Consider the following 21,495-nt stretch of genomic DNA (forward strand, 5'->3'; position numbering starts at 1 on the left):
GAGCTAACAGGGGGCTTGGGGTCAGACTGCTCTGGACAAGCCCAGATGTGCCCCTGGATTTTGGGTAAACCGCCCGCCTGCCGAGGCTTGTTGTCCCTCATGCAGGGATCCCAGCAGTTACGTCTGCTCCAGCCTCGTGGGGCAGGTGGGAGGACCGATCACAGGTGAACATCATCGTGACGCTGCCAAGTTGTGTTTGCTCTGAGTTTGCAAAGTGGCTCTTGTACCACCTTCAGCCCATGGATGGGCTGTGTTTCAAACAGTTTTGAAACCATTGCCAATATTCAAAATCAAGGGATTTTTAATCTTAACATCTGAACTTCCAGTTTCTCTCCACAAACTCGAGCAGGTCCTGCTGTGTGGCGGGATGATTGGGGCTGAGTGGTGGTTGTGCCCTGTGCCCCCTGGGAGGGGCCATCGTCCCAGCAGCCTTCCCTGCTGTCACCTGAGCTGTGACCTCAGTCAGTGGGGTGGCCGTTTCCTGGGACCGCCCTTGTGTGTCCTGGATGGGAGGGGGAGCAGGGACTTCACGGAGCACAGAAAGCTGGGGGCGCTGGCCCCTGGGAAGTGAGTTTGAGAAGAAGGCCTTGGGATGAGTTAAGGACCGTCCTTCCTCTTTCACCGGTGAGAGCCTCTGGGGCCCGGTGTTCTTATGGAGCTGGCCGTGGATGCCACAAGTCCTCTTTCTGGTCCTTGGCCCCTCCCCGCTTCAGCCTTGCTCAGTGGGACCAGCCCAGGGCTGGGAAGGAGGCTGCACCCCCACCCCCCACCCCGTTCCTCACTGGCCAGGATTCTGGGAACATCTCTTTCCCTTGAGGTTGGTGGGAGTCCTGAACCTCAGGATACAAACTGAGGGATGAAGTCAAGAATGGAAAGGGAGGTGAGGACACACTAGCTCGGGTGGGCGGGAGGCTGAGGAAGCTGTGAGGGGTGGGAGATGGGAGTGTGGAGGGCAGCTCAGCAGACAGAGGGTTTCCAGGTCTGTGTGGGGGACCAGAGCCTCAAATAGATGTGCGGTGACAAACAGCAGCGTTCGTTGTCGGGGAGACCGTGGGGAGGTGGCCCAGAGGACATGGCCCGTCTCAACAGACCTCTCACCTCTTGACTGGGACAGGGCCAGGGCTGCTGGGACCTTTTTCTAAGCTTTGAAAAGGGGCTGTGAGGCCAGAGGCTTGTATGGAATCACCTTATTTCCAAATGTTGGCCACTAACTCTCACCCTCCCGCCCTTCTGATTCCCAGTTCTGTTTTGCTTTTCTCCATAATACATATTAGAGTCCAAATATTATGCATTTTGTACGTTTGTCTTCCTTACTGTCTCCCTGCACTAGAGAAGCAGTTCCATAGAGGCTAGAAATAGCCGTTTTGACCACTGCTGTATTCTGAGCTCATAGCCGATGCCTAATGAATGTTTGTTGAATGACTGACTGATGTGTACGCTAGAGAAAAAAATCTAACATAGTTTACGACTTAATATGTTCTGCATTTGGAAAAAAAGTGATGATTAATCACTTTCCAAACTGAAGACGTTTTGCTTTTGAAGGAATCAGGGGAACGTATCAGGGGAACTCCCCGATCTCGTGCTGTCTGCGGGGGCGGGGGAGCCCCCCGGTAGAACAGTTGTTTATGGGGTGACCCAGGCGAGAAGGAGAAAGTGGATAAACAACATCCTGAGCGATTCTGCGGCACAAACTCCGGAGTTTGCGTTTCTTCTGAAGGCTTTTGGAGCGGGATTCAGGCCAGAGTTTGACATGGTGACTTCTGGTCAGATGGATAATTTGATTTAGCTGGTGACAGTCAAAACCTGATTAATTTCATATAAATTCCAGCCGTGGGGCCTGTTGGGAAAACTTCACGGGGGGCCTTCCTTGGTGATGACGACTGAGCTGAGTGGCTGCGGGCTCCGTACACAGGCAGCGGTCTCCTCCCACTGTCCTACCTGTGCATCTGTCCCTCTCTGGCCCCACCTGGTCCCTGTGGGAAGGTGGGTTTGTTATTCCTGCTCTCAGCTGGGGGCTTGCCAAAGCCAAGCAAAGGGCGGAATTGGGGGAGGAGTGCCGTGGGGATAGAGGGGCACAGGCTCAATCAGGACAGAAACACACGGAGGCCTTAGCATCCCTGGAAGCAGCCTGGGTCAGGATGATATTAGTTCTTTGCTTTTATACAAACTGCTCCCACCTGTTCTTGTTCACTTCCTCCCACAGCTCTGGGATGGAGACGAGGGAGCAGGTCTGCTGAGATGGGTGGGTCAGGACCTGTGTCTAAGAACAGGCAGGATGGGAGGAGGATCAGGCTTTGGACCCCCCGGAGGAGAGGTGGTTGAATGAGCCCAGTGCTGGTTGTGTGCTGCTTCAACACCTGTGTGGACATGGCACAGTTGTGGGCATGTAAATGCATGGTCACCTCGGGGCTGGCATGTTCCCTTCTGCAGTTAAATGTCCAAGTAGCACTAGGGTTACAGGCGGCACTTCTGGGTGAGACCCACTCGGGTATCAGTCACGTGTGCTCAGGGCCGGGGAGGGGGCAGTGCAGCAGCTACCTACGGGGCTGCACCCAGAAGCAGAGTGAACAACCGGGGCCATGGGAGGGTCTCAGGCTTGTGGTCCAAGAGGGTGGGTGACCCTTGGGTCCGTGGGAGGATGAGGATGGGGTTGGCTGGTTTGATGACCCCACAGCCCAGGTGCCGCCAGTTTCTGTTCTCACGTGCTTCCTGGGGGGTGAGACCCATGCCCAGGAGGCGCCGATGGTTCCTGTGACACCCCCACTGCCCAGCCCTGCACCCCGACCTGAACGCTGGGTGATGAGGTGCTCTGGGGACCCTCTGTAGCCCCGCCCCGGCTGCCGGGATGGAGGCTCAGATCACCGGGTCTGGTCAGTGGCCCTGATGAGAGGAGTGACAGAGGTGGAGGGGATTTGGTCTGTGAGATGTGGAAGTGGCCAGCACTGCCTTCATGTCATCACCAACTGCTTCCTTTTGCCGTGTCAGAGGTGGGAATTCTTGTCTTTCCAGACAGAGGTTGGTGTCAGCAGGAGGAGCATTCTGGGTGATGCCACAGGTGCCCCACCTCGGTGCTTCCTGGAAGGCGCTGAATCAGTGGGAGGAGGTTCGGCTTCACGTAAAATGACATCATCATTGTCAGTCCTCCCCCAGCCCCCCTTAACGGCGGCTTGTACAGTGGGCTGTTTCTCTGGGGGTGCATAGTCCCCAGCCTTGCAGTGCGGGGCCCTGGGGACCAGCCCGTCCAGGATTTGGACCTGTCCTCCAAGCCCAGGATGGCACTCTGCGTGTCACCCCCATGTCACACATCTCGGGGGCAGTGGCCCCGGGAGGCTCCGTCAGCTCCTCTGCGGGAGGCTCCTGGCCCCTCCACGCCCTGCGTCCACCAATCAGAATTTACTCACATGGCAACTCCAACTTCACGGGTGGGAAGCATGGTCTCTGTAGGTGGTCAGTCAGAGGCCCTTTTCTCTGCACGATGGAGAACAGATGTCCATCTGTCATAGACCCCTGTCCTGCTCTTCACCTGGGTGCTCAGGGCTGTGCATCCTGTTTGCTGAGTGGGAGGCTGTGGACGCAGGGTCATTCCAGGGCCAGCGGCCTTTCTGAAATTGAATGGGGCGGTGGACAACCCTGGGTGGGGCGCCCGGGTCATCTCTGAGTCTTCCCCTCCCTGGGGAGGGAGTTTCCCTTCAGCCGTCCTGCAGCTGGCCGGGAAGGCATGGCCACCCATCCTCCGGGCTTGGAGGCCCAGCTGCAGTTCTGGTGCGGTCCAGATGTGCACAGGGCTCGCCTGACCTTCCGCGTTTGAACCCCTCCTCCTCTGAGAAGCAATGAGATGGGATGGGAGTGTGCTTGGGGTGTAGCCCTGGAGGGGGTGCCTGGTGATTTGGGCTCCTTGGCTTGTCAGGGTGGAGGGAGCTCCAGGCGCGTCCCTGCTGACACTCCCATCAGTGATTCATTCCAGGATGATCATAGGCTGCTGATCTGGGAACTTTTTATAGTTCACATCAAAGACTCTGGTCCTCGTTTGCGGGCAGGACGAGATCACTTTCAGATGTCGGCGTGGCCCTCCTGCACGGCACGGGACAAACCCTCATTCAAGGGTCCGTCATGCTGGATCTGGGCAGCAGAACCTGCCCGCTCTCCTCCTGAGGCTGTAAAGGGACCCGGGTCTTCTCCTCCACGAGCCCCCCCCACCCCAACCCCGACTCCTGTGCTTTACCCTGCTGAGAGTCCTGGCGCTCGAGGGCAGCGGGGAGACCGGCTGCCTTGTCAGCCTCCAGGTCCTCCCTGGGGCTAAGCCAGGCCACTGCTTTCCCCACAGGCTGAGTGCAGCCTCTGGATCTAACTCCCTGGGTTCAGGTCTCAGCTCTGTCACAGGTTAGCTGTGTCACCTTGAGCTGGCCGCTGGAGGTCTCTGCTCTCAGCTTCCTCCCATGTGCAGTGGGGCCTGTGATGCTCTCTGCAGCCGGGCATGAGGGCTACGTGAGCTTTAGGTGTGAAGCAGGTGCAGCAGAGCTGGCTGGCAGTCAGTGGCTCTCAGGAGGGAGCAGCTGCCAGGCTCAGCCCTAAGCCCACTCTCAGCATCACTCACTCACTCACTTCTGGTCCACCATCAGGGTTTTTGCATGTCTGCACCCCATGCACTTCTCTGCCTTTGTACTGATAAGCTTCTTTTCAATACATCTGCCTTTCTCTCACTCTCATCATGGTCAGAGATTCTGGGAATTAAATGCTCATGATTTTCTAATCGGTGTTAAATGCAAACATAACCAGGACATAGCGTTTATCCACGCAGCCCCCAAAACGATCAGGGGCACCTCTCGGAGGGGTCGACTGAGCTGGCTTCTGGTGAATGCTGGGTAGGGACGTTTGCTCTTCCTACTGACCGCGTGACATAACGGTGATCCACTGTGGACGCATGCTTCATGGGATGCATGTGATACCCGGGCCACCCGTGTGGGTGTCTGTGAGTGAAGGTGAGCCTGGTACCCGGCTTTGTTGGATGGGAGGAAGATGTGAGCCCCTCATCTCAGGGCTGTCCACATCTCTCCTTGGGGCTGGTGGTGAGCCTGAAAGTCTGCCACCCAAAGAAGAGGTGTCTGGGGGAGGTAGAGCAGTGGGGGTGTGAGAGGAGGAGACCTGAGCCAGCCCATGAAGCCTGGAAAAGTAAGACAGTTGGGGCTTATGAGGTTGGCCTGGGTGGTCCAGGGAGGCGTCCGCCCTCTGCTTCGGCTCTGTCTTGTCCCTGTGAAACTGGGCAAAGATACCTCATTTGCAAGGTGTTTGGAGCGTATATTGGACCCATGGGGTTCCAGGAATTTGTGCAGGAAGCTGGGAATTCAGAGAGTCCCCGCTGGGACAGCACTGCACTTGTGGCTGTTGGTGGCCCGTTACATAACAGAACAACAGATCCCTTGTCTTTTCCATAAGAATCATCATCACCATCATCAATGCAGTTCTCAGGAGACACTGGCCACATTTTGTGGCAGGAAGTGCTGTGAGTCAGGCGGGCCAGGTGTTCTGGAGTTGCTCCAGCTACAATTTGACTTGTATTTTCCTAGCCCAGATTTCTGGAGGCCATGAACCTCTCCCATGGTTGTTCTGCTTCTAACGGTCACCATCTGTGTGTAGCTGGAGAGATGAGGATATGGTCCTTTTGGTGATGCCGTACCTGTGTAAGGTTTAGGATTCTGCTGATACGCCCAAAGAAACGAGAATTCCTTGTCTCTTTCGATGGATATCAACAAAGGCCGCTGGCATACTTCATTTCATTGTCTTTCCTCTTATTTGATTTGAAACAGAACTTAGGTGTTTGTATTTAAATAGTAAATTTCCATCAAGATTCCTCTGTTTAAACAGATTGGGAAATCTCAGTAACAACATATACTTGTCTGGAGTATAAGATCTTTGGGACAGAGGTGGACGTCTGAGTTCCTAAAGCTTTCTTAAGTTTTCTCCACCAATAGGGAGCCCTTTAAAGGTAGAGAGGGAGGTTTCTTTTCCAGGGTGTCTGAAAGAATGAAATGACACTCACCTAAGGAGGGGCTCAGGCTTGTTTCAAAGGATGTTTCCAAATCCACGTCTCCCCCCACCTTTTTAAATTAAACAGTTTGTGTTGAGGTCTCCTCCTCCTCATGCTACAGAAATCACATTTTTCATAGCCCTACCTGGTGAGCTCTGATCTGAGAACTTCCAGACGACTCCGGGGATCTGTCTGCAGAACTAGGAAAGACAAGGTATCAGGAGAGGAAGGGCTTCCAGGAGGGGAGCTGAGGGAGGTTGCTTCCCACACCACACACCGGAAAAGCTCCACCCATAGTAAGTGCTGCACTTCAGGGGTAGCCCCCTCCACCCAGGCGCTCAGCCTCCATCTCTGGCAGCTCTCAGCCTCCATCACAGCTGCCGACTCAGGGGCTGGAGGAGGACGGGGTGGGGCTTCAGCCGCAGGAGGGCCCAAGGCCCTGCACCGAGTGCAGCCCTGGCAGGACCGGGGTCCTTAGCTGTGCTGGGGGGACCCTGCCCGGCCTCCTGTGCTCCACCGACAGCCATGGTCACTCCTCATTTACATCTCTGAGCCTTCTCGTCCACACCTGGACTCAGCACACCTTCCATTTGGGGCAGGAGCACTGGTCTCCCTAGGGGCGGAGTGACTGCTCCTATCCATGGTCATTGAGGAGCCAAAGGAGCTTCCAGGGCTTTCCTGGGGGTGATGGAGAGTATTCACCTCTCCTCTCCTCCGGAGGCCGATGGGCTTCTCTCTTAGTGAATAGTCTGGAGGCAAAAATGCACTGATTAGCTTACTCCCAGCCCTTGTGGAGCTGTTGAGAGAGAGGGAGAGTGAGGAGAGACCCACTGGGGTGAAATCAGGTGAAACTAAGAGATGTGGGAACAATTTCCAAGCAGCCAAAACGATGGAAGTCGAGGGGACCATCCTTTCTTGGTGGCTTTATGGAACTGAGTCAGGAAGATGGTTTCGTGAACTCTTCAGGGATCACAGGGGCTCTGAAGGGGTGAGGACCTAGGGAAGGGACAGTTGTAGCACCAGTGCCCAGACTGGCTGATGGTCCTGCTGGTCCTGCCGTGGATAGAACACATCGTGGGGACTCGACCGGCCAAACGGTCCCCTCACGTGCACAGAACCTGGGGCTGTTCTCTCTCAGATCCAGGCACTGAGAACCGCCCCGTCGTGTGCTGGTTTTTCAAAGCATCATTTGCAGTTTTGTAATCGCTTCCATGACAACCTTCGTGGAACCGGCACTGTCACAGCAGAACCAAGGACGTTCACCGACCGGACACTCTCCTCGCTGCCGTCTGTCTGCTCCTTCTCTTTCATTGTCCTGTGCTCTTACATTTGCGTCTTCCTTTTTGTTGTATGTACACCTTGACATATGATGAGTGTTTTATTTTTTTCTTGCAAACACTTCTTTGCTCAATGCTGCTAAATTCTACCAAAGTGCTCTGCTAGATCAGGAAGATGTATATCTTAAAGTAAGAGCTTTTGCATAGAAGCGAATGTAGTGATTTGGAAAAAATCTCAGATGGTTTTTGTACCCTGAGAATGACAGGTGTTCGTTTCACAAGCAACTGGCTGTGTTCGTATTTCCGGACCTTTGGGACCTGGCTGACGAAATCATTTTCTATGAGCGGTTCACCTAAAGATCTTTAATTCTGTCCACTGAAATGTAAATGTGGCAGAGATGGAGCCTAAGTGGAGTGATTATTTCCCCGTGGATATCGACCAGTTTTGCTAGTTTTGTATCCATTAAGTGAATTTATTGCAGCATTCCTCATGGCCTCTTAGAGGTATGATTCTTTGGATTATCCTTTGAAGTGATACTAACATCTTAGCGGTTGCTTCATTCATTAATAAGTTAGATGAGATAGTTAATAGGTGTTCATTTTATATCTGTTTGAGAGTCATGATTTTACCCTTTTCAAATGTAGTCTTTTAATATGTGAGAAGAGAATTTCAAGGGAAAGGTTTTATATATTCTCTCTTGCCTTAAGAAAAAGATGTTTTTTGCACGTGTGAGTTTAAGGCCTGGGGAAATTTGGGTTAAACTATTTTATATATGAACTAATAAAACAGAGTAGCAAACAGGAAAATGGAAAGCAAAGATGATTAACAGGAATACATATCATAGCACACGCTGGGGAGAGTTCACTGAACACGTCTTTCCTTGGACTGAGCTAGAATGCAAATCGTGGGCTTCTATATTCCCACTTTCTTTTCTAAGTAAAATTGCTCATCATTCATGAGAGAGAACATCGTTTTTAGTGTGGTTTATAAGACGGTTCGAGACCACAAACATTATTTATTATTATTAACAGTCGACAGAACCAGGCTGAAAAGCAGATCGGAATTTTATAACCTTTAAACCCATCTCGTTATTTGCATAGAAATACAAGTATTACGCCCCCTGGGATCTTCTGATATGACCCCCAGGGGCATACTTGTAATTGAAGTTTCCTGACTATCTGCAAATCCTGAAAGTTTATGTTGAGAGTTCTGCTTTGTAGTTTGTGTAATGAAAATTACTATTTTTTTTCCTTCCACCTGAGGACACTGATATACAGGGGGGCAGTGTTTACTTGTTTTGATTGCAAACTCTTTTCAGAGATACATTCGAGGTTATAGTTGAGTTTAGAATCCTGGAAGGTTTTCGGGCTGTAGGAAAACATTCCAACAGGTGACACTGAGAGCAAGAGTCAACGTGAATTATTTAGGACCACTGCCTTTCCTTTTCGCTTCGTGGAGAACATCTTCAGGGTGGGAGGGAAAGGCAGTGAGTTCATTTGGGGAAGATCAAACAGATGAGTGTTGAAGCCATGTTTTAAGTCTAGCTTCTTTTTTCCCCCTTCTTATATCACAGTTCAGATAACATTAAAGTTTGTGAAACATCTTTGAAAAATTCAAACCAGGTGTCCAGGGAGAAAACTTTATAACACAAATATTCCATGAGCAAGAAGCATTTGGGAAGAAAAATATTCCAAAAGGAAACCTGGAGGCAAAAGCTGACCACTTTGATGCGGGTGTAGGTTGGACTCTGACACGGTGGGGGTAGAAGCCTGTGGACGGACCCTCTGTGAAATCATTGCTTCCACGGATTCTGGCCCAGACCACACAAGAAATACTTGTGCTTCAAAGTGGGAACAAAACACACATCTCAGGTTGCAAAGAGGGATGTTAATATAGCAACCAGGGCCCTGGGAGGTAGAAGAGGCCCCTGGGAGGAAGGGAGGGAGCCTAAGCCCTGGTGGGCTGTGCATCTGGCTGTGCTGGGCTTGCCTGGGACTCACACGTGGTGACAGAGAGTTGACATCCGAGGCGCCGGGGAGGAGGGGAGGATAATTATGAATTATGGTTATATTGTCACCGATGATGAGACCTGTGTTCCCCTTGACTGACTCACCATGGTCCTGTGCAGAATTCAGCTCCTCAAAATGAGACTTAAATATTAAAATCGCGGGCTGAATGATTGGGGATGTTTTACCTCCTTTCCAAGTTGTGTTTCCTCCAGCTAGAAGGTTTGGCTTGTTGACTGTTCATCTGATGCTGGTTTAACTCTTTTAAAAACTTTTTATTTTGGAATAATGATAGATTCACAAGAACATCACTGAAATCAAGATACGGAACCATCTTACCACCAAAAACATCTCCTTGGGTTGCACGTCTGTCCCTAAACTTCTGGCAACCAACCATCTGTTTTCCATCTGTATGATTTTGTCATTGCCATCTTTATTTGTCATACATAAATAAAATCATACAGATGTCGCCTTTGGAAACGGACTTTTTTCATTCAACTGAATGCCCGCGAGGTCCATGCAAGCCATCACGTGTATCACTAGTTCAAACCTTTTGTTGCTGAAGTGTGATCCAGGGTCTGGACAAATTGCAGTGTGTTTAGCCAGTCACCCACTGAAGGATGTTTTTGTCGTTTCCAATTTTTGATGATTACAAGTAAAGCTGTTAGGAAGAATCGTGTATAAGTTTTTGTGTGAAAATGGTTTCTATTTCTCTGGGGTAAATGCCTGGGAGTACAACTTCAGGGTCATGGGATAAGTATTTTCAATATTTCTTAGAACTTCCAAACTCTTCTCCAGAGTGGCTGTACCACTTCACATTCCTGCCAGCAATACACGAGCGATTTAGTTTCTCTGCATCTTTGCCCGTGTTTGGTGGTTCAGTCTTTTATTTTAGTTGTTCTCATTGTGGTCTGAATTTGAATTTCCCTCAGGGTTAGTGAGGCTTGAAATCTTGTCTTCTGCTTATATGCCATCTGTGTATCCTCTTCAGTGAAAGGTCTTTTCATGTCCTTTCCCCTTTTTCTAACCGGAATCTTTGTTTTTTCAGTTGAGGTTTTTTTTTTTTTTTTTTAAACTATTGGAGTATAATTTCTTTACACTGTTGTGCCAGTTTCTGCTGTACAACAAAGTGAATAAGCTGTATTTATACATATATCTCCATATCCCCTCCCTCCTGGGACTCCATCCCGCCCTCCCTATCCCAGCCCTCTAAGTCATCACCCATCATCCAGTTGATCTCCCTGTGTTATGCAGCAGCCTCCCACTAGCCATCTATTTTACGTTTGGTAGTGTATATGTGTCAATGCTACTCTCTCATTTCATCCCAACTTCCCCTTTGCCCCCCCCGCCCCCAACCCCGTGTCCTCCAGTCCGTTCTCTGCATCTGCATTGTTATTCTTGCCCTGCCATTGGGTTCATCAGTACCATTTTTTTAGATTCCATATATATGCATTAGTTTTGAGAATCCTTTATATATTCTAGATATGACTCCTCTGTCACATGTGGTTTGGAAATATTTTCTCCTAGCCTGTAGCTCATCTTTTTAATCCTCTTAACAGGGTCTTTCACAGAGTGTGAAGGTTTTTTCATTTTGTTTTGCTTTGTTTTGTTTTGTTTTGTTTGGGCAGCATTGGGTCTTCGTTGCTGCTCAGGGGCTTTCTCTAGTTGCGGTGAGCGGGGGCTACTCTTCATTGCAGTGTGCAGGCTTCTTATTGAGGTGGCTTCTCTTGTTGTGGAGCACAAACTCTAGGTACATGGGCTTCAGTAGTTGTGGCACGAGGGCTCAGTAGTTGTGGCTCACGGGCTTAGCTGCTCTGCGGCATGTGGGATCTTCCTGGACCAGGGATTGAACCCGTATCCCCTGAATTGGCAGGCGGAGTCTTAACCACTGTGCCACCAGGGAAGTCCCAAATTTTTAGTTTTTATGAAGCCCAATTTATTGATTTTTCAATTTTATGGAATGTATTTTTGGCATCATAGCTGGGTAATCTTCAGTGGACTCTGGGTCCTGAAGATCTTATCCTATGTTATCTTCTAAAAGTTTTGCAGTTTTATGTTTAACATTTCCTGTAGGATCTATTTTCAGTTACTTTTGTGCGAGGTGTGAACTATAGGTTGGGTGGGTGATTGATTGATTGCCATGTGGCTATCCAGTCGCTCTGGCATTATTTGGTGAAAGAACTATCCTCCCTTCATTAAATTATTTTTGCTCCTTTGTCAAACATCAGTTGCCTGGACCTGTGTGGGGCTGTCTCTGGGTCTCTACTCTGTTCCACTGATCTATTTGCCGACTGTCAAGATGTGTCTTTGTGACTCATTTTCTTTCTGAAAATTCACCCCATGTATGAGGGCACTGTCATCATTATCTTAGGCTTCTGGGCATGTACAGAATGCATTTTGTGAAGCACTATAACAAAAGTAATGGCACTTATCTTTTCTTAAGGAGCGTATTTTCTCATGGGAGGAGATGATTCCAGAAAAATGAGGATCTCATGTTTCCCATAGAAAAGACATTTTTGCTACTTAAGTGAATTTGTCCTAATTCAGACAAATCCTAAGGTATCCTCCACCCTCCCCTCTTGGATTAGGAAGGAGAGGGCATTGAGGGTCTCCTTTGGGAATTAAACCCTCCAGGGTCGAGGTGACTCTTTTTTTTTTTTTTTTTTTGGCACACGGGCTTAGTTGCTCCGTGGCATGTGGGATCTTCCTGGAGCTGGGATCGAACCTGTGACCTCTGCATTGTCAGGCGGATTCTTAACCACTGCGCCACCTAGGAAGCCCTCGAGGTGACTCTTTTAGGTACAGCTGGCCTGGCGCTGCAGTCTGTGAGCCGCCGTTCCCTGGGGGAGTTTCTGGGGACACCTGATGTTTCTATGGTTAACTTGAGGGGGGCGTCGGGGGTGAAGGGTGAGGTGGGATTAAACGTTAGGAATCTGAGGCCAGGACGGGTGCCCTGGTTCTGCTTGAACCAAACTGGAAGCAAACCTGTGTGCTGACCCCAGACTCAGGTAAATAAATAAGACTCTGGCATCAAACAGTTCTGCATGTGTGGCTGAACACAAGATTTTCCTTTTGGAAAAAAACAAGAATTTTTGCAGCCCGTTCATGAAAAATGGGGATGGAGGATTTTGGAAAGAACCCCGACCTGTGGGCTGACAGGAGCTCACTGCTGTCCTCGTCCTCACATTCCTTCCAGCATCAAACAGTCCTGCGTGTGTGGCTCAACACAAGATTTTCCTTTTCTAAAAAACAAGAACTTTTGCAGCCCATTCATGAGAAATGGCGATGGAGGCTTTTGGAAAGAACCCTGACCTGCGGGCTGACAGGAGCTCCCAGCCACCCTTGTCCTCACACATTCCTGCCTCTTTCTGCTCCGAGCTCCGCCTTCCCTGGGACCCATCTCTCTGCTCTGAGACGTCGCAGCTGTAAATGCCAAATGCGGGAATAGGCCTGGGGACTTGCACAGCTCGTGTTGGCGCATTTTCCACTGAGACCTTCCTGACTCGTGTTACCTGGGCCACGGGGACGATTTGAAAACACTTTCTGTTCAATTTTCAGGCCGGATGTTTTAATTCCAGATCCCTGTGTAAGTTCACAGCTTTTTTCCTTCGCTTTTTGCTGGAAGCAGCAAAGCCCTTTCCTCTCTGCGTGCTTCCCTCACCTGCCTTACACGCCGACTATAAACTGTGAACGTGAGAATCCAGAGTCTGCAGGCCCGTCCCTCTCAGACTGGACCCGTGAGGGTTAACAGAGGAGGGAGGACTTGGGAAACCACAGAGGACCACATTTAGGATTTAGCTTCCTTCTGTCACCAGACCCACCCCGGGCCCAGACCCCCAGGGACAGTGAAGGCAGAGAAACTCGAGTTTCCCACAGGTGTGGGGACCCAGTGTTCCCCAGGCTCTGGACGGGGTCCTCGGTGGGCATCTCTGATCCAGTCCTGGTGGCCATGGGTGTGCTGATGTGTCCTGCACGGCCCCCTCCCGTTGTCTCCAGCCACGCTCAGCTGCCCAAGGAGGAACAGGCAGGCGGGGAGGCTGGGGCGCATCTGGGACTGAGGCCTGGCCGTCATCTGAGGATGAGGACGAGCGTGTGTCAGCGCCTCCCAGGCTGTCTGTGCATCGTGTGCTCAGGACATGTCTGTCCACAGACAGGACAGACTGACTCAAGCCCAAAGGGGCCTCTATCGGCTGGTGGGCCTGGAAGGGCTGGGGGAGGTGGGGATTCAGGCAGCATTTGGACAGGAGAGGGGGTGCGGGGGCCAAGGGTCAGGGCCTTGGGGGCGTGCTCGGGTGACCTGGCCACACACTGAGGGACGTTGGGAGGGTCCAAGCGCAGTGCCTGTGGGTCCTCAGTGCCCCGGGCAAGGCCCACTCCTCCTGGGAGCCAGGATGGGGAAAGCTCAACTCAGATGGTGCTGGAGTGGGTGGAGGGGTGGGGCCGGAGCCGCAAAGCCCCCCACCCCCAGCCCCTGCTCCATGAGGTCAAAGGTCTCAGTTTCTCACCTTGTCTGACCTTTCACCCTCCTCACTTGGGCCGGCTCAGCTCTCCAGGCTGCCTGGGTCTCCCTTTCAGGAGGTGAACCTCAGGTGTCTCCTTCCTGGGGCCCTGCCCAGCCTCCATCCTGCCAGCGCTGGAACCTGTCTTAGCATCTTCAGGAGAGGCTGCCTCTGCCATGCGGGGCTGCCTGTGATTCTGTGGGAGAAAGAAACAACCCAAAACGCCAGGAGACTGAGGCTGGGGGAAGGGTGTCCCCCGTCATCCCCCCACTCAACACACCTCTGTAGTTCTCACTTCCCCTAAAGCTGTGACCTTTCAACCAGGCAGAGGCCTGGCCCCTGGCTTGTGAGATGAGCCTGGCTGGGGAGGGGAGGGCGCCAACAGCCTTGAGCACCTGCCCTGGGGTGGCAGCACTTGGACCACTTCCACTGCCTTATCAGGGTCAAAATTAAGGACCGCGGTGCCATCTGTGTTTTGCTTGGCACAGGGATAGGCAAGTGTCTTCCCAACTAATGTATAAGTTTAACTATATACAGTCAGCCCTTGGTATCTGCGGGTTCCCCATCCACAGATTCAACCAAGCTCGGGTGGAAAATATTCATAAAAAAATTCCAGACTGTTCCAAAAAGCAAAATCTCAATTTGCCATGCAATGACAACTATTGACATAGCATTTACATTGTATAAAGTATTATGCATTATCTAGAGATGATTTAAAGTATCCAGGAGGATGTGTGTAGGTTATGTGCAAAAAAACACCATTTTTATAAGGCTCTTGAGCATCTGTGGACTTTGGTATCCTCGGGGGTCCTAGAACCAATCCCCCATGGATACCAAAGGACAGTTGTACTTGAATAAAAAGCAAGCACATTTGTAAACAAGGAACATTCACAGGCTGTTGCCGGGTAGGTTTTCTCCTCTCCTGATGTGCGTCTCTCAGAAGGAGACCACTTGCTGTACCAGCAGCAGACAGTGAATACTTGATTAATCCCGTTTGTTTTTCCCCAGATGGGAAGTCCTCATGGCTGTTTGCAGAAGCCTCAGATCCCATAGGAGAGATTCCCCAGGGCCATGTGCCCCTTCCCCGTTGGACGTGCTTAGATGGACACATCTGGTGAAGAGTCAGGCCTTCCCTGTGGACCACAGGGCTCCACATTGTCCTTGGCCTCAGGACCCAGGATGGGTTCAAGGTGCATGGTCCTCCTCCGCCCCCGTGATGAGGACACCCTGTCTCCTGGGCCCTGGGGTGACTAGGTGGGATGGTTTTCATCTCTCACCCAGGCACTCGGGAGGCTGATGGGCAGACAGCATCTCCCACGTGTCCCTGGGAAAGTGGGCTGTGACCCGGATGCCTCACCCTCCTTTCTCTGGCAGCACCATGAGCGGTGTGTTCACACACGGTGTTCCCACCCAACCATGCTCCTGGGAACCATCTAGGTCTCCTTTCCTGGAAATGTGCTGAGAGCCTTTTTTCCATTTTGGCTGCAAACTCTGAACACAGAAGGAGGGGTTCTGTTTTTCCATTGCAGCCTCGGAGCCGGGAGGAACCCAGACAGAGGCAGGAGGTTCCCGTTTCGGGTGTGATCCTGGCCCCAGACCCCAGTCTGCCCTCCACCCTGCGGACCACACAGGCACTTGGCTCCTGGGTCGTGCCTAATTTTTAAATTCCCCTTAAAGAGTGACTTAGCCAGAGTCAGAGGGTCAGGACTTCAGCCTCTGTGCCGCCCCCACTCGGAAATGCTTCCCCACGCTCAGATGAAGGCTGGTGATGAGAGAAGGGGTGACCCTTCTTCCTGGTGAATGCTCAGGACCCCCACGACGTGGGAGCCTGGTCACTGGCTCCCTCTAGTCCTGCTGCCTTAACATTCTATTCTGTTACACAAGCATCACACCTAGAAAACAAATGGGACCTAATTAAACTGAAACGCTTTTGCACAGCAAAGGAAGCCATGAGAAAACAAAAAGACAACCTACTGAATGGGAGAAGATGTTTGCAAATGATAAGACCAATAAGGGGTTAACATCCAACATATAACTCAGTATCAAAGAGGCAAACAAATAACCTGATTAAAAAAATGGGCAGAAGAACTGAATAGACATTTTTCCAAAGAGCCAGTGCAGGTGGCAGCAGGCACGTGAGAAGACGCTTAACATTTCTGTCATCAGAGGAATGCAAATCCAAACCACAATGAGATACCATCTCACATCTGTCAGCATGGCTGTCATCAAAAGGACCACAAATAACAAGTGAGAGTGTGGAGAAAAGGGACCCCTTGCACACTATTGGTGGGAATGGAAACTGGTGCAGCCACTGTGGAAAACAGTATGGAGATTCCTTAAAAAACTAAAAAAACAACTACCATATGACCCAGCAATTCCACTCCTGGGTGTGTATCTGAAAAAACCCCCACTAATTTGAAAAGATATGTGCACCCCAATGTTCATAGCAGCATTATCTACAATTGCCAAGATATGGAAGCAACCTAAATGTCCATCAACAGATGAATGGATAAAGCAGATATGTTGTGTGTATACACACACACACACACACACACACACTGGAATACTACTCAGCCATAAAAAAAGAATGAAATTTTGCCATTTGCAGCAACATGGATGGACTTGGAGGGCATTATGCTAAGTGAAGCAAGTCAGACAGAGAAAGACAAACACTGTATGATATCACTTATATGGGGAATCTAAAAAATACAACTAACTAGTGAAGACAACAAGAAGGAAACAGACTTACAGACACAGAGAACAAACGAATGGTTACCAGCGGGGAGAGGGAAGGGGGGAGGGGCAGTATGGGGGGAAAAAGGGGAAAAAGTAGCACACAGTGGTATCCTGGAGGGGCTGGTGCTGCCCGGGGCCAAGGAAGCCTCGCTGACACTGGCTGGAGGTCGCCACCAGGTTCTTGTCTGTATTTTCGGTTTTGTGGGGTTTGCACGTTGCAGTTTCCCTGATAATGACCTTCTGTGGTTCTAAATGGGTGCAGCCACAGGGCTGTCTGTGTCTGAGCACGAAGGTCATGGCAGGCTGAGACATGAGGAGGGGACAGAAGGGGAAGCCTCTTCCTAGCTTTCAGTGGTCCTCAAGTTCATGTGCATCACCTGAAGGACTTGTGAGACCCCGGAGGCGGTCCCCACCCCTAGAGGGTCTGACTCTGTGCTGGGGCCCCGGGATGGCCTGGGATGATTCTGAGGCTGCTGTGGGGACCACACGTTGAAAACCATCCTTGGTGTTGAACGTGGGATGGGGTGCCCGCCGGGGTGGCCCGGGTGGCACGTGGATAAGGTCAGGCATCTCAGACACAGCCTAAAAAACACGGTGAGAAAAACGAAGTCTTCACCTTTTTAGGGTTTTTCCCATTGGCTTTCTTGAGCCTGTGGTTGTATTGCTTCCTGAGTTTCTTTATACGGTTTGAGGTTCAGGTAAACTCATCTCCCTGAGTACCAGGCCCCACTCTCCTGAACCAGTAGGTGCTCAGAGAGAGGATGGCCCTATCGGTTTCTGACCCGCACATGCTCCTGCAGCCCCATGCAGTGACTGGGTGTTCAGGGCCATCAAATAAGAGGTTCTTGACATATTGATGGAGAATTGATTAGATACCATTGATCCCCATCTTCTGTGGAGCTGCTGGCTTCCCAAGTTTCCTGGCGAGGTTCCTGGAGGAGTTGAGGGCACGGCAGCTGCTGCCAGGTGCCCCGAGCTGGCATCCAGGGAAAGCCCAGGGACGAGACTTTTTCCTCTCCTGGGAGGGCGAGAATCCTAGGAACAGGGTCGTTAATGGAACTGTTCGCTTGTTCATTCTTTTGTCCACTAGTTCAATAAGTATTTAGTAAGCACCTGCTATGTGCCAGATGCTAGGGAAGGCCCCAGGAATACAGTAGTAAACGAGACAGCCACAGGCTCACTGTGTGCACTTTCTAGAGAGGATGACAGCAAACAAATAAATAAGTAAATATGTAACGTGCTGCGAGGAGATCAATGCTACGAAACGCAGTAAGAGGAAGGGGTGGGTTGGTATTGTTTTGAATGAGCCGGCACGGTCTCCAGAGGAGAGACCTGCAGGTGGGGAGGGAGGGAGCCATGTGGTCGTCTTGGGGGAAGAGCTTTCTAGAGGGAGGACACAGCAGGTGCAAAGGCCCTGAGGCGGGAGCCCTGGTTTGTAGGCTGGTGTGGGCAAAGGAGAGCCGGGTGAGAGATGGGGTCAGGCGACCCGCCCTCTCTGACCACAAGGGTTGTGATGGAAGGTCAAGGGCTCTGTGTATCGCCAACAATGCGGGGTCTTGTGGGCTGTGAGGGCATGGCTCTCACATCAGTGTTGGCAACTGGGCTTCTCGGGCTGGATCGTGAAGTGTACCCGTCCTCTGTCATTTCAGACTCAAAGGCAGTACATTGAGGCCACCAATCAGAGCAATCGAATCTTCCTGTACTGCGCCTTCCTGGACTTCAGGTACCATCTGCGTGGGGGGTCCCGGGGTGAGGAGGGGGCAGAGGGGGTGAGGGAGGGGGTGGGGGAGAATGGCGAGGGAGGGGGCCGAGGGTGTCCACGCTCAGTCACACGTCCGTCCGGGTTCTGATCTACTTTAATTTTTTTGCTTCTCATATTCTCTTTTATTTACTCCGTTTGGATTTTTACATGTAGTTTTAATGCCATTTTATCTCTGCTATTGACTTCCTTTTAATTTTTTTGTAGTGGCTGCCCTGGGGCTTTGATATCTTTAATTCTTCCATGTCTGTGCTCCAATAATATTATGCTGCCTCACATGTGCTCTGAGACGTTACAACAATCTTCTCACAATTCTTCTTACCTGTCCCCATCCTTTGTGCTATTTTATCATACATTTTACCTTTGCAGATGCCACAGATGCACAATACATTGCTAGGATTTTGCTTTAGAAAGTTAGTTATCCTCTAAAGCGATTCAAATTAAGAAAATAATGATTGCATATGTCCCTTCATTTTTTCCGTCTCCAGCTATTTTGTTTCTTTTGTCTGGTGTATTACTGTAACTTTTTTTGTAGTGCAAGTCTGCTGGCAGTAAGTTCCATTCTTGTTTTGCTAAGAAAGTATGCGCTTTTATTTTTGAAAGATAGGCTCACTGAGCTTAGAATTCTGGGTCTTGTTTTTTTCTTGCCTCACACTTTAACAAATGATAGAAGCAATGTATCAAAACATTATTCTTTAAAAAAATAAGATATTGTAAAGAAAGCACATGCCCTTTGGACCTTTAGATTTTATCCTGCTTTTCTCTCCTCTTGCCCGAAGTAACCACAGTGGGGAGATTTTTGTGTGTATTTTTCGATAATTTATGCATGTTTTATATTTATGTTCCCAGGAAATACATGGTTATTTAGTTCCATGCTGCTTACATGATTCCACCACCCTTTTCGTGTGTGTTCTGCCCATATTGTGTTCTGCTCACATCTCTTTTCACCAATGTGTAGTATTTTTTCATACTTATATACACACATTCCATTTATGGATGCGAGTGAAACTGTCTGCTCAGATGCCGACTTCCTAGGTCACAGGCTGAGACACATATTTTGCTGTTATTTGATATCGCTTGGCCTGGCTTCCACGGCAGATCTATTTATGCACAAGCCGGGGAGCCTAGCTTCTTGTTTCCACGGGCTCCCTGGGACGCGGATCTTTACGCACACGCAGAGGTGATGCCACGCGGGGCTCAGCTCCCCTGGTTAATGAAGACACCGTCACAGCTTCGTGGCTCCATCTGGGAAAATGTGACTTTCACGGTTTTTAATTTGCAGTCACTCTTGGCATCAGCAGAAGGTGCATGTTCCCTAGGACCATGTCCCCAAATTCTGTGCCTGCTAGTTTTCAGGTCACCCTCTAATTCAAGCATGGTGTTTGTATATCCTTTAGACAAAGGTCATGTACAACCCAGCAGCCGGTGTCCCTGGCTGTCCTCAAGAACCAGGGACAGTCAGCCCTAACAGGTGGCATGGTGGGGGAGGACGTGCCCGCCATTAAGGCCCTTTTATTCTGACGTTATTGAGGGGTTGCTCCTCTAAACTGGTAGGTGTAAGTGGTCCTGGCTGTGCTCTCTGGTCTCTGCTAAATGCCCCCCACCGCACCCGTCACGAACTCCGCCCCCGAAGCTGCTGTCCCTGAGTCTCAGTCATTAGGCTCAGTGCCACCTCTGAGCCACCTCCCGATGACCCTTCCCACCCCACCCCCACGTCCCACGCTGCCCAAGTCTCACCCAGAGTGACCATCACACAGCATCCTCACAGGCACGCCCTCTGCCTCAGGATGAAGATAAAGATGCTGCCAGGGTGTGCTTTGTTCACAGGGCAGCGGCGGGAACGGGGCAGGACTGACCTTACCCCTCACCCCACTGGCACAGCCTCATTTCTCATCCACGGCTCACATTGCCATGAAAACAGAATGCAAAGCAAAGAGAAACAGGAGCCTTTAAATTTCTTAGGCTTTATAAAAGCTTTATACAAGCTTTCCCCAGGGGCCCCTGCCTTTGGCCAAAGCAAAGATTTGTCTTTGCTGATCACTCAAAGTTGCAATTTCTGGGAAGAACCATTTAAGCTTCCTTTTTTGGAATTTGAAAATATGGAGAGATACAGGGCAGAAAATTGTATTCGCTCATATTCTCACCCAAGACTGAACCACAGTTAACATCTGTGCATATTTGCTTCTAGTCATTTTTGTCTTGGTTTATACTTTAAGAAATGACGCAAGTAATACGTCAAAACAGTATTCTTTAAAAAAGTAAAACATTATAAAGAAGCAAATATGTAAAAGACTTTTACATCTTATCTTGGTCTCTTGCCCTCTCTGTGGGGGAGTTTTCTTAATAATTTATGTATAATTTATGGTTATGTTCATAGGAAATATACAATCTTCTTTAGTGTCATGCCTTTGCACCATTATTAAGCATTCATCATTGTATATTAAGCTTTTGTGTTGTATCCATATGGATACATGTTGCTTTTTCTCTTTTTTGGCTGTGTTGGGTATTAGTTGCAGCATGTGGGATCTTTCATTGTGACACACGGGCTCTTCGTTGCAGCTCAAGGACTCCTCTCAAGTTGCAGTGTGCGGGCCTCAGAGTGTGTGGCTGCTATAGTTTGTGGCACACACCACACACATGGTGTCTCTAGCTGAGGTGCGTGGCCTCTTAGTTGAGGCGTGAGGGCTCAGTAGTTGTGGCACTCGGACTTAGTTGCCCCATGGCATGTGGGATCTTAGTTCCCCGACCAGGGATCAAACCCACGTCCCCCTGCATCGGAAGGTGGATTCTTTACCACTGGACCACCAGGGAAGTCACCAGATACATGTTACTTTTGACTGATGTATATACCCTACCGAATTTTATCCAGGTCCCCGAGGTGGACATTAGGTAACTGTAAAATGTTCTCTAGTATCGCCCATCATTCAGTAAATACCCCACATGCATCCCTGTGCACAGAGTTCAGAGTCCTCTAAAAGTGGAATTGCTGGGTTGCAGGACCCACACACTTCATTTATTTTTAGATTTTACTGAGGTATAGTTGATTTACAATGTTGTGTTAATTTCTTCTGTATAGCAAAGTGATTCAGTTATACATATATATATTGTTTTTCATATTCTTTTCCATTATGATTTGTCACAGGATATTGAATATAGTTCCCTGTGCTATACAGTAGGACCTTGTGTTTATCC

The 21,495-nt window shown here is 50.0% G+C and overlaps 1 protein-coding gene across 2 annotated transcripts in view; it reads left to right on the top strand.

Annotated features, from left to right (window-relative positions):
* ADGRD1 (adhesion G protein-coupled receptor D1) overlaps positions 1–21,495 on the top strand; it is a 151,771-nt gene that overhangs the window by 82,685 nt on the left and 47,591 nt on the right. For both annotated transcript variants that reach the window (XM_057745437.1, XM_057745436.1), the window contains one exon: positions 18,194–18,267. In XM_057745437.1, coding sequence (XP_057601420.1) covers positions 18,194–18,267 — 74 coding nt within the window. The remainder of the gene's footprint in view (positions 1–18,193; positions 18,268–21,495) is intronic.

Source organism: Hippopotamus amphibius, chromosome 8 (assembly GCF_030028045.1).
Source record: "Hippopotamus amphibius kiboko isolate mHipAmp2 chromosome 8, mHipAmp2.hap2, whole genome shotgun sequence".
Classification (NCBI taxonomy): Eukaryota; Metazoa; Chordata; class Mammalia; order Artiodactyla; family Hippopotamidae; genus Hippopotamus; species Hippopotamus amphibius.